The sequence below is a fragment of the Rhipicephalus microplus genome, chromosome 2, assembly GCF_043290135.1.
Source record: "Rhipicephalus microplus isolate Deutch F79 chromosome 2, USDA_Rmic, whole genome shotgun sequence".
In the NCBI taxonomy this organism is placed as follows: Eukaryota; Metazoa; Arthropoda; class Arachnida; order Ixodida; family Ixodidae; genus Rhipicephalus; species Rhipicephalus microplus.
In genome coordinates, this window is record NC_134701.1 from 298,429,345 (window position 1) to 298,441,640 (window position 12,296).

Sequence of the window (12,296 nt, forward strand, 5' to 3'; positions counted from 1 at the left end):
CTTATCGCTCACTCTCTCGTGTGGTGCCTCTTTCACTCTGACGTGTGGAACTAATTCGCTGTTTCGTCTGTAATGGTATTTTGGTTGTGTGTTTGTGGCGCTTGACGCTATAATAAGCAGTGTCAGGCAAAGAACTCTTATTTTTACCACTGGCCTGAAACTTGCTGGGATCTCAACTCACTGTGAACTGCGCGATAGGGGTAAGTGATAGGCCAGCTGCGACATGCTATTAGTGCGTAGTGCGAATAAAAAAGTGGACAGTTTTGTACGTGCGATTCTGTTTGTTACAAAGTAACACCTATAGCACATAATGTCAAAGGGATGAAGCACATACAGCAACAATCTATCAGGCACGAGTTTCTCCAGTTGAATTTTTGCAGTTGATTTCTTCATCTCTCACTTCCTGTGCGTTGGACTGTTTTATTACACATCCTTCAATGTTGGGTGGACGATTGTATTTCATATGTATATTCTTCAAATAAGAATACGTGCATGTCCTTCTCAGGGTGCAATGTACGAAAGGCAAAACCGAGATTGCCCCTGCAATCACAGAGGCCACTGGTAAGAAAAACCTGAAGGTGATTACGGCTTACATTTTGCGATTTACTTGTATGGCGCACGTGTTAGCATTTGCTAGTTGAAGCTGGAACTTTGAGCATTCAAAACGTACACTCCCGATGCTTTATGAGGACAACCAGTTCAGATTGTAAGTGGTCGCGTAGTGCGTGATATTCATCGCATGCGTCACAAGTCTGCATTTAACTTGCATGGGGCGCATAGCGGTCAGAAGATCTGCAAGGCTTTATAGTCATGGTACCATGGTTCTCTGTCGAGGCTACACAAAACAATTATCACACTTTCTCACGCGACCGGCTGTGGAAAACGCGAATAATTCGCTTACCCAGTGTGTAACCCGCTACCCGTATTTGCAATGGCCCGTGTCCAACACTCTCGCCGTTCTACTTCATGCGATAGCTACGGAAATTGGTAAAACGAAGTCATTTACGTTGTAGTGTACACGTATCCTGCAGGAGTACAGCCACTAGCATGGGTTCGGGCTTAGCGAGCAACAGGGTCATGTTTACCTTCGCCTCGCATGACTAATGCTGCTTCACACGCGCGTTCAGACAGCCAAGGCATCGGACGCAGCGTGGCAAGGACACAGTACTGTTCTCAAACAAGTCGCAACACTTAATTGCTTGCGGCAACACCAAATGGGCAGTACAGCGCCCCTAGCAAAAGGTGTCGGGAAAGCAAACGACTTTTATCGACATCACGGGCGGAAGTACAACACAAAGGGTGCCGCGAGCACGTCTCCATGAGCAAAAGAGTTCACGGTGACACACCGCTGAGGGAAACGCGCCCTCGCGACTATGCTGCAAGCTCTCATGATCAGTGACCGCAGGGCCCGATCGCCGGAGCGAGGGCAAACTCCGCTCACGTTAACTTTGAAAGGCACGGTTCGATGTAGTAAGACCAGGCGCGTACACACCGCACCACTCTTTGGTCCAGCATTCAGAAGGGGCCACAAAGGTAAGCAATCGCCGCGGGCGCAAGGCACCATTGAAGAGTCCTAGCGGGCCCCAAGAACAAAGGGAGCCAATGGACGAAAGTAAGCATGTGCTCACTTTTCACTGGCCAGAGAGGATCTCTGACTGACTTTCGACGCATGTGCTAAATGTCCTGGGAGAATCAAGCGCAGCGCTACAGTCAACATCTGCTACAGGGTGAGAGGGGTTAACATCACTCCTGCTCTCCCTGTGCCGACGGACAGCGGACGATGCGAGACTCATGTTAGGAAATGAGAACAGCAGAAATAGGCGACAAAGCTCGCGCATTGGTTGTGGGGTAGCCTAAATTCCCACAACGTCTGTGGCAAATTCAGAACGTAACAGTAGCGTCTAATGAGACCGTCCATCGTAGCCCGCCGAGCTGTTGCGTCTGCTCTTGTTTTCGCCGTCATTCCGCCAAGATATTTAGCAAGCAGTTCATGGCAGTTCGGTTGCCTGTCTGACTACCGAAAGAAAATTCGTACTTCTCCTTCTGGGTGTTCAGCGCACAAAAACATCTAATGTTTAGCTCAATAGTTTTGCACACGCTAGTTGCACCTGGTCCACTTTGCACATAGTTGCACCTTGCAGAGAAAACTGTGCAATGGAGTCGGACATTGCACTACCTAAAATGCTTCAATCGAGGGCGCTACGTGTCTGCAAAACTCCAGTCTAATATTTATAGTGGTCTCAAACTGTACTTGAAAGCGAAACTTGAAGTTCAATATTGCTCATATAGGCACGGATTTCCAAAATAGGAATTTATAGGCACTTACAGAAATTGAGGCCCAAACCTTCACATTGTGGGATCTCGGCGAGACGAATGAGCGCATAGCCACGCCACGCTCTTGGAGTGAACGGACACGGTTGACGCGTTCGGTACAAAACACACAACATACATACATTTATTAACTAATTTAGACGACGATATCGTCCGCCGAATGATACATCAATTTTGATTAACACGCTACTATACAAACAATATAATGCAATGACACACTAAACACACAATAACATGATAAACACACTCTAACACACCCAACACCCTAACACATACCCAAGGCGGCGTCGCCAATGCCTGACTTTCCACGTGTTACCCCGGCGCGAAGCACGCGGTGCCGAGCATCGGGGACCCGCGCTACAGACAACCGTTCGCGGCAGCCGACACGCGCAGAAGAGGCTCGCTCAACTCTCGCCCACCACCAAGGCCTGCCTTCCGCCAGGGGTCACCGCCGGTGCTACCACTCTACCAACAGTGGTACTCAAAGCGAACACAACGCCATCTATCGCCCGGCGGTGGTCACCACCGAAATAAAGCCTTGGGGCGAGACACGTGCGCCACGCGGCGCAGACAACTTTGCAGGGGGGTGTCAGCACCCCCACATTCCCCCAACCTTAAATCAAACATACCGAAATCAAAAATTAGCTACACAAGCTTTAACAAAAAAATGATATCGCACGACCATAATGTCCTTGCACCACGACACCGCCGCTGGTGGAAACTGCTGCACTGTCCGGCTAGACTTCACCTCAGTACGGCCCCGCAACAGCAACGTTGCCGTCGGCGCGACGATCCGTCGCTAGCGCCGACACGTCTTCCAGTTGCGACCAGCACTCGCGAAGGCGCCGGACTGCAGGCAGTTGCGCAGGTCCCAAGCATCTCCATCGCCCGACCTCACCACCGCATTCCTGGCCAGCGGCGCTGACGATGTGCAGGACAGCCGGCCGTGGATGACATCCCTTCCGCCAAATACATCAATAACAACAACAAAAAAAACTTGAAAGAAAACAATCGAGCAGGTCCTCGGGAACGGAGCTTCGAGCTTTTCGTCCACGTGGTACATTGGTCAGTACTGCTAGCTAATACATCGGTGGCGGCCGAGACGCCCATCAAAATAAAATAAAAATCACTTTTCCCAACTCGTGCTCACAAGAAAAAAAAAATTGAGGGAAGCAGAGTGCAACACCTTAACGCCACGTTCCACCTAGTTGTGCCACGTGCGACAGGCGGCTGCGCAGAGCCTTAGGCCTAATGAGTCGCTCGGCAACAACCGGCATCCACCCAGCACCCAGCTTAGCCGCAGAAGAGGTAGCCGTGAGGAGAAGTCCACTCTGTGAGGTGGCCCTATCGCTCGCCGCACACAGCAGCTTACCGAGCAATCGGCGTCCACCGCCCCGGGCGGTGTCACGACGCCTTGGCGTCGAGCCACAATACCAGACAGCAACGACGCCCGGCTCCCTCAGTTCAAAGATATATAGAAGAAGCTATTTACAGAAAATCGGACCACCCACGAGGCTTCCGTACTCACTCGCTTCGGGCCTGGCCTACAAACCACGTGCTCTAGGCCTTGCTCACCCCAGGATGCGGACCGCATGGCTCTCGTCCTAATTCAACAATGTTTTTGAAAACTAACAACAACAAAAAATAACAACACTTGCGAGCAAAAAAAAATAAATAGAAAATCAACCTGCCGACAAATTCAAACACGTTACAAAGCCAATCTCCTCACTTCTCAACAAAGCACACCACCGACGCTAGCAAAGAAGTCCCCCCTAGGCTTACTCTACTCCGGCTCTAACAAAATCACTGTATTGAACCACAAAAACTGTCGTCCGATACTCTAAGAGCTCCACGTTGGGCAGCCAGTGTGGGGTCTCGGCACGGCGAACAAGCGCATCGCCACGCCACGCTCTTGGAGTGAAGGGACACAGCAGACGCGGTCGGTACAAAGCACACAACATACATACATTTATTAACTAATTTAGACGACGATATCGTCCGCCGAATGATACATGAATTTTGATTAACACGCTACCATACAAGCAACATAACGCAGTGACACACTAAATACACAATAACATGATAAACACACAATAACACACTAACACATATCCAAGGCGGCGTCGCCATCGCTTGACTTTCCATGTGGGACCCCGGCGCGAAGCCCGCGGTGTCGAGCACCGGGGACCCGCGTTACAGACAACCGTTCGCGGCAGCCGCCACGCGCAGGAGAGGCTCGCTCAACTCTCGCCCACCACCAAGGCCTGCCTTCCGCCAGGGGCCACCGCTGGCGCTGCCACTCTACCAACAATGGTACTCAAAGCGAACACAACGCCATCTATCGCCCGGCGGTCGTCACCACCGAAATAAAGCCTTGGGGCGAGACACGTGCGCCACGCGGCGCAGACAACTTTACAGGGGGGTGTCAGCACCCCCACAACATTATCAGCTGATGCACCGGTGACGGGAACGAAGGACGTTTGGGCTAGATGCCTGAGACGTGGGCTTGACGAGGTGGCCGGCAAAAGTAACGGCACTCAAAAGGGGGCTCTTCGAAGAGCCCAGCAAGGATGAGTGTTCCAGTCGCAATCCCCCTTTGAAAGCGAGCCACCCAAGGCAATCGCTAGTGTGCCACGTATTTAATGGAACGTGATGTCGAGTGAAGAAGCTGACAGTGATGGTTGGCCGAAAGGGACCTACTAGCGTCGGAAACGACAGCCTGCCTGCACAGGCGAACGATGCTTTGAGCTGCAGAGGTAACATTGACATTGTTTAGGAATCGGGACCTGTGGTAGATGCCCAAAGAACATGAGTGGACTTTGGCAACAAGACAAATGTGATTAAAGTTGGTCAGCCCGAAGCACCAGATGAAGTCTAGAGTTAAAACTTTAATTAGGATAATTGGGTTTACAATTCAGGTTGTGTTAAGGTTCACTTAGTTTCGAGTTATTGTCTTTGCACGTTTGCATGTTTTAGAGTGCCGTGCGTTTGTTTTATAAATGTGTCGTTCTCACAACTGAGTCCTGACTGAGCTCGTTGCGAGCGAGGGATCACTTGAATTCATGACAGTGACACAATAGAAATGCAAAGAACGCAATAGACATTCACCTTTGCTTATGAGTTTCTTTGCCACAAGTGGCCGAGTGAATAGCCACTAATTAAGGGCAGAAAAACAGAGGCTCACAAGTTTTGTTTCCCTTTTTTTTAATATGATTACTTGGTGTAAATATAACATGCACAAATTGAACTGCATGCACTAGACATGCATGTTGTTCTTCTTTTGTGAAGTAGTTTGACTCTGTGTACAACTATGTGTATAATATAAGCTTGGTAAAGCACTTACAAGTTATTAAGATAATGTTTTCAGTGGGCTGGGACATTGATGAAGTCGGTTATTACGGTGTGCCTGTAATTGTGAATGGATAAGCTTTAGAGACCTTGGAGAAACAAAAAAAGGCTAGCATCATGTGACAATCTCGTAGATTGCGGCCAAAGCCTGCAGGCTATAGCATGAAATGACTAGGGCTGTCACTCCCTCTTAGTGTTTTTCCATTCTTCATGCATCAGATTGCGTGGCAGCTTTTAGCACTCCTGTTTTGCAGGAAATGTTCCGCAATGAGAGACTGTTTGGGAAGAGAGTTGCTTCGACCAGTCTCAGCATTCTAGTTTCATTTCAGAATATTTGCTACACTACTGTCAATTGTTTAATTTATTAAATGGAAGGGGAGTACAGATGAACTGTTATGCTATTGATCAATATGACTGTCCTTTCATGCTATCTTAAAGAGTCTCATGGAGAGTGCCATTCATGTTTGTTTGTTTACAGACTTTAAAGTTCTGGGCCATGTTCAGCTCACCCTTTGTGGCCTTCTACGCTGTCGGCCTTGTCCTTGATAGCCAAGAAACGTATCTGGTCAAGTTTGGCCTTCTTTTTATCATGGGCCTAGCCACCATCTTCCTATCCAAGTGAGTCATTTCCATAGCAGTTTGAAATTAGTTGAAATTGCTGCCACTTGGATGCAGGCTATAGCAATTTTATTGGCTTACCTAAATGAATATATTAGCAGGCAAGCATTACTTGTGGTGGCCATGCCTACAGAGTGGCTCCCAGAATAGGCATTTGTTGCATGTCAGCTTGTGCTTATGGCACATCATGTGAAGGCACTTCTTGCAGGGACACTCATGGTATTTGATGCCCCTCTGTTCAGACACAATCGGACTCTTTATTCGGTACGGTTCTTACCTGTCTTCTTTTCGCCATCCTTCTTAACATTTACGTCTAAGTGGCCAGAAGTACATCGTGCCAGTCTAGCAGCATGAAAATTTGGGAGTCTAAAGTGAGGAAGGGGGTTCGCATATTGAAAATTGAGACGGAACTGGCATCAGAAATGGGTCAAGATGTTTATTTTGAGCTGCTTTGTTCTTTCATCATGAGAAACTACTCCTTGTTTTTTGTAGTAGAGGGGACCAGACTTCATCGCTTTGGAAAGGACCTGGTTCACAGTACATGTGCTCAAAAACATGTCTAGTTTGGTGACCCTTTACCATGTGGAGGTCGCCTAGAGGCTTGTTGGAAAGTGAAGACCGCAGTTCGGTTCTTGGCTCCTTAGCTATGCTAAAGGTCCTCTTACGTTCAGCATTGCTGCATAGAATGGGAAATAGCTGCTGTGTAACCTTTGCCCTTCAACTCACCATCAACACTAGTGACTTTTCTCACTTTTGACCACTGAACATCAATCCACTCTTCATTTAGACTGTCCCCAGAAATACCGTGTGCCTGCAGTTCCGAAAATTCCACTTCAAGGGCGCCCAAGGCTGCTTTTCTCGACTCACTCTTCCCCTGGATCAGAATTTGCAGGAAGGACTCTATGAAAAAGTGAAGCCTTGTGAAAGATGCATCAATCAAGGGCTTTAAATGGGTGAATGCCACTTTCTTCAAGGTGTCATTCTTCAGTGTAACTTGGTGTCGTATGTAGTCACATGCGACAGTAAAGTATCCTATACAGTAGAAAAAAAAAAGGTGCTGCTTCTCACTTGCACATAGCTCCTCCACAACAGACAATGTGTGGCTCCCGAGGACAGGATCTTTGTTGGCGTTTTGGTTCTTTATATCTTGACAGATCACCTCTAATGGTGAAGAGCAAGCCTTAAAAACGCCCTGTGACACTTTACCGACAGCTCCATTTAACATGGGAACACATGTAGCAATGATTGCTGAGACAAGTGCAACAAGAATGATGGAAATTAGTGCAAGAAAAGTGAAGTTATGAGTCCTCAAAGTTCAGCACTCGAGCAGACGACGAGAAACATTTTTTTCACATTTCACTTGGCTGCTGACGTCAAGGACCGCTTCCAATCACAGCGCACGTATCATAAAGACATACCAGAAATGTCACCTCAGGGTGGCCTTCACACAATATCTCGCTACCGCTCTTTTTGACAGCGTCGTTAGGGCGGTTACTATGAACCACATGTGTCAGGTAGTAGACGCTTTCACGGTCATACTGTGTATTATACACACATACGCTTTAAGCGGGGTCACTTCCCGGCTTGCATGCAAGATGCATTCGACGGCAACGCTAGTGTCCGCCGCATGTCGCATTTTTTGGCTCGCTAAAAACGCGGCATGCGTTTTCATATTTAGTTGCTGCCGTACCATAGCTTCGTTTGCAAACTAATTGTGGTGCTCATTCTGAAAATACATAATTTATAAACAGGAATGAGTTCTGTTTGAGAAAGTATAAAATTTTTGCTGTCTCAGCATTCACTCATATGGCCTAGCTACCCCCATATGAATACTACACGCTACTTGTCGCGTCAAGCCAATCAAAAGCGGTCTTTGTCGTTGCGTCACAGGACATAACATCACTTCCCTTAACAAAAATAGCCGATGTGTGTCGCCGTAGTAGTCTGAAAACAAGGTAGTTTGTCCCGTGGATTAAAGTTGCGACAGTTTCGGTTTCCACATTGCCACTTGCTCAACGATATCGGCACATTCCACAGCACCAGAAGAACGGATGAAAACGACATACTCGAATTGTGTCAGAAGGTCCCTTTAATGGCGGAGGGATTGATAAAGCAAGCCTGAAGGTCCCTTATGAGCAGCATTATGGCAGATGAATTTGAGGTGACTAGAGTTGGTCGTTGACCTTGTCAAACACAGGGATGACGCTCTTCAAGAAAACGCTGTAAGCCTAGTGTACATCAGAGCTCAGGAAGTGCAAAAGCCATTACTCATGGCTCAAACTGGTCTAGTACTCTCGTATGAAAATGTAGAGGAATGATGTTTCAGACAACATTAAACTGATTAGTTTTTTATGTGGTGCGAGGCCCCATGAGCCGTCTCATCTCTTAGAAGTGTCTGGTCTTCTCTCTTGATTCCGGGTGTTACTCTAGATGATGTTTATATTAGCTGCACCTTCCGGTGGCATACCAGGGTCAATGGTGGTTGCCAGACGTTGGCGGTAAAACTGAAACTATTCTCACACCACCCCACGTCTTCGTAAAGGTTGAGGCCAGCCTGTTGCACATGTAAATTGGTGGCAGAAGAAACGAATATGCCAGCACAGGAACGCCGTCAGGAAGGTGGATGTGCAAAGCAACGCAGTGCCCTTGCTGAGCATTTTGAGAAGCGGGACCATAATATTGACTTTGACGGCGCTTCTATCATAGAAATGGAAAAGAATCTGGAAAGGAGGCTCTAACTCGTGTCCTGGCACATACAGCACACACCGGCGAATGTGAACCGGCTCCTGGGAACAATGCCTTCGATCTACGTGCACAGCCTCCAAAACGTGAGGGAAAGGGAAAGATGAAGCCTAGGACAAGACGCATTGACACTTCCCTGACCATTACAGCCAACCCTCAGGAAGGGACCAAGCCGGTCTTGAAATGTTGAGTTTTCTGGCTGGAGATAATTTAACTTCCATAAGAATTAAAATGTATCGCATAAAAGAAAAACCTGTCGATATTTTATAGCAGCGCTGTGCATCCACTTTTTTGTCGTACTGCTAGCCTTATTATTGTCATCTAAATTCCAGCCACTTTCACAGCAGCTGCTAAATATGTCGATTTATTCGAAATTTATTGCCTGATACCGCCACTTAACCTGTTTGAATGACATTGTCACATAAAACTCCAAATCTTGAAACAAGTCGATTAAGTAGATTTGGTATTCAAACACTTGCAGCAAGTTGTTTAGAAACTTTCCCCAACTACGTGCACACTGCAAAAGCCCAGGCGCTGCAGTCGGTGATTGACAAAGGACCAGCTAGTGGTGAGCGTGCTGTGGCCATAGAACAGTCATGGCAAGACATCCAAACGTGCATGCAGATGTATGCATCGATTGCCAACAGACCACACCAAGAGCAATCAGCTTTGAATGAGCTTCTGACAGCAACTCTGCTCGATATCGCAGAGAATTTTGCGTGAACACTGGGGTCTTAAAATGGGACGCGCTCTCTCGGAACACATGGACACAGTAGACGTGGTTGCGCAAACCAAACATAGTGTACGTTTAATCAACTACTTTTACATAGACGATATCGTCAGCTGAATCAAATATGTCCCTAGTGACACTCTAAAACAACTCTATACTATAGTCTAATACACTCAACCAACATAACAAATACAAGGTAACGCCAAGGCAGCACTGCAGACTTCGCCTTACCACGAGGGGTTCACGGGAAACGACCCGTGGTGTCGCCCCCGTGGCCCCACAACGGGAGATGACCGTTCGCGCCATCCGCCCTGCGCCAAATTTTCCGTGCAGCCACTTAGCCTCGCCACCGGGCGTCATAGTGATGGTGGTGAAACCATAATGATGGTGGTGAAACCGTGCGAACACTGCACTAACTACTGCTTGGTGCTTGTAAAACCGACTTCACTCGTTAAAACGACTTCACAGTGTGTGATAGCACCCCCATGACACTCAGTGCAGATTGTTTTATGAACTTGCCCACTAGTGTTTAAATGTCACTAACTGGACAGACTGGCTGGCAGTGTCGAGCAACATTCACGAAGAGAGCGCACATGCGCTGAGCAGCATCCGAATTGCATCGTCCTTTTGTGTGTGTGCTCCTATTCTACTCGTCTTTCGTGCCTTTTCCTTGTGTTATGTTAAACCAACTGCGGACATCCCACGCTAGCCTGCCACTCCAGATCTCCAGATGGATGGATGGATGATGGATGAAAAACTTTTATTGGGGTCCTGAAGGATTCCACCCCCGTTTTATAGGGGTAGGATCGCGGGCCGCTCCCACGTTGGGACGGGGAGGCCCAGCCGCACCGTCGCATCTTGGGCCTTCTGGACAGCCTTGAGTTGTTGTATGAGAACCGGACTCGTGAGCATAAATGAAAGGAGTTCTCAGAAAATTCTTCATTTTTTCTTTGTAAAGAGGGGCACCTCCAGAGCATGTGGTTAAAATCACTGCGATTCTGGCAGTCCGGACAAAGTTCTGAAATATCGGAGTAATGGCTATAGGTTACGAGCCTAGGGTATGTTCCCGTCTGAAGCATGTGAAGAGAGATTGCCTGTGGCCTAGACAACTTTTCGTGTGGCAATGGAAAGGACCTACGGCCTAATTGATAATGCTTCGTGATCTCTTTGAAGGTAGTCAAAATGTCCCTAAAATGAAGGCTGGTGGCTAGAAGCACAAGTCCCGGCGCGGTAAGTGAAGCCTCGCGCCTTGGAGTGGGCTAGCTCGTTGACATTAAGAAGGCCTCGACCCTCAAGCCAAGGTGATCAGGGAACCAAATAATTGTGTGGTGGGTGAGTTCTTTGTGAGCGAGAATTCTCAAAACTTCCTTGCACACGGAACCAGAAGCGAAGGCCCTAGCAGCGGATTTAGAGTCCGTATAAATATCAGTCCTTTGTGGATCAAGGAGTGCAAGTGCAATGGCCATCTGTTCTGCTTTGTAAGAAGAAGTGGTTCGAGCCGACTCCGAGAATAAAATCTGACCCTTAGTATCTACGGATACTACCACAAAGTGAGCGGAAATGCCATACTGGGGGGCATCAACAAAGCATAAAACAGACGAGTGTTTGTGAGCTTGAGCTAAAAGAGAGGAGGCTCGAGCGACACGCCTGCCCGTGTTGTACTGTGGATGCATATTTCGTGGAAGGTGGCATACTTTGATGCGAGAGCGTATATACAGTCGACTCCCGTTAATACGAAGTTCACGGGAACCGCAAAAAACTTCGAATTAAACGAACTTCGAATTAAGCAAAAAGCACTAAAAACGGCACTTTTATTAGTTTAAAAGCGCGACAGTTTTTAGGAAAAATAGTCTGTCATCTTCTTCTGCTTGCCGAATCTGGCTGCGGCTAGCAAGTTTTGTAAGGAATACACGTGTCGAAGTGCTTCTTCGGCGTTGTGTTCTCCAACAAAAAACCGCTGCGCAAGAGCAAGACCCGTAGCTACATCGGCAGCCCTCGGTGGTGGCTCATTTCCGATGTCGTCGTCATCATCGTCATTTTCAGGATTGCAGTCATGGGGCCGAACCATCTGCACGATTTCGCTGTCCGTTAGTGGACCGCATGTTTCGACGTTGTTGTCCACAGCGACATACTCGTCAAAACGGACGTCACCGAGAGCGGCGCGAAAGCTACCGTCGTCGAGCTCATTTGTTTGCACTTCCACTGGCGCACAAGGAGAAGCATCCCCCGAGTTTTCCATGAAACCACAGGCCCGGAAACAATTGGCGATGGTTTCTTCTTTCACGCGGGTCCAAGCTCGTGCTAGCATGTTGATGGCACTAAGCAAACTCACCTCGTATTGCAACGAGTTGTCCATGCACAAAAGCATGCGCTCGACGAGATGCTGCCTATACAATACCGTCACATTTTTTATTATGCCCTGGTCCATGGGCTGCAACACGGACGTCGTGTTTGCAGGCAAGTACACAAGACGGATGGCACTCAAGGCAGGTACGTTCATGTGGGCACTACATTGGTCCTCAAGGAA

At 48.0% G+C, this 12,296-nt stretch overlaps 1 protein-coding gene across 2 annotated transcripts in view; it reads left to right on the forward strand.

Annotated features, from left to right (window-relative positions):
- Positions 1 to 12,296, forward strand: part of Hip14 (palmitoyltransferase Hip14) — a 297,274-nt gene that overhangs the window by 108,615 nt on the left and 176,363 nt on the right. For both annotated transcript variants that reach the window (XM_037429914.2, XM_037429921.2), the window contains exon 7: positions 6,158 to 6,297. In XM_037429914.2, the coding sequence (XP_037285811.2) occupies positions 6,158 to 6,297 (140 nt within the window). The remainder of the gene's footprint in view (positions 1 to 6,157; positions 6,298 to 12,296) is intronic.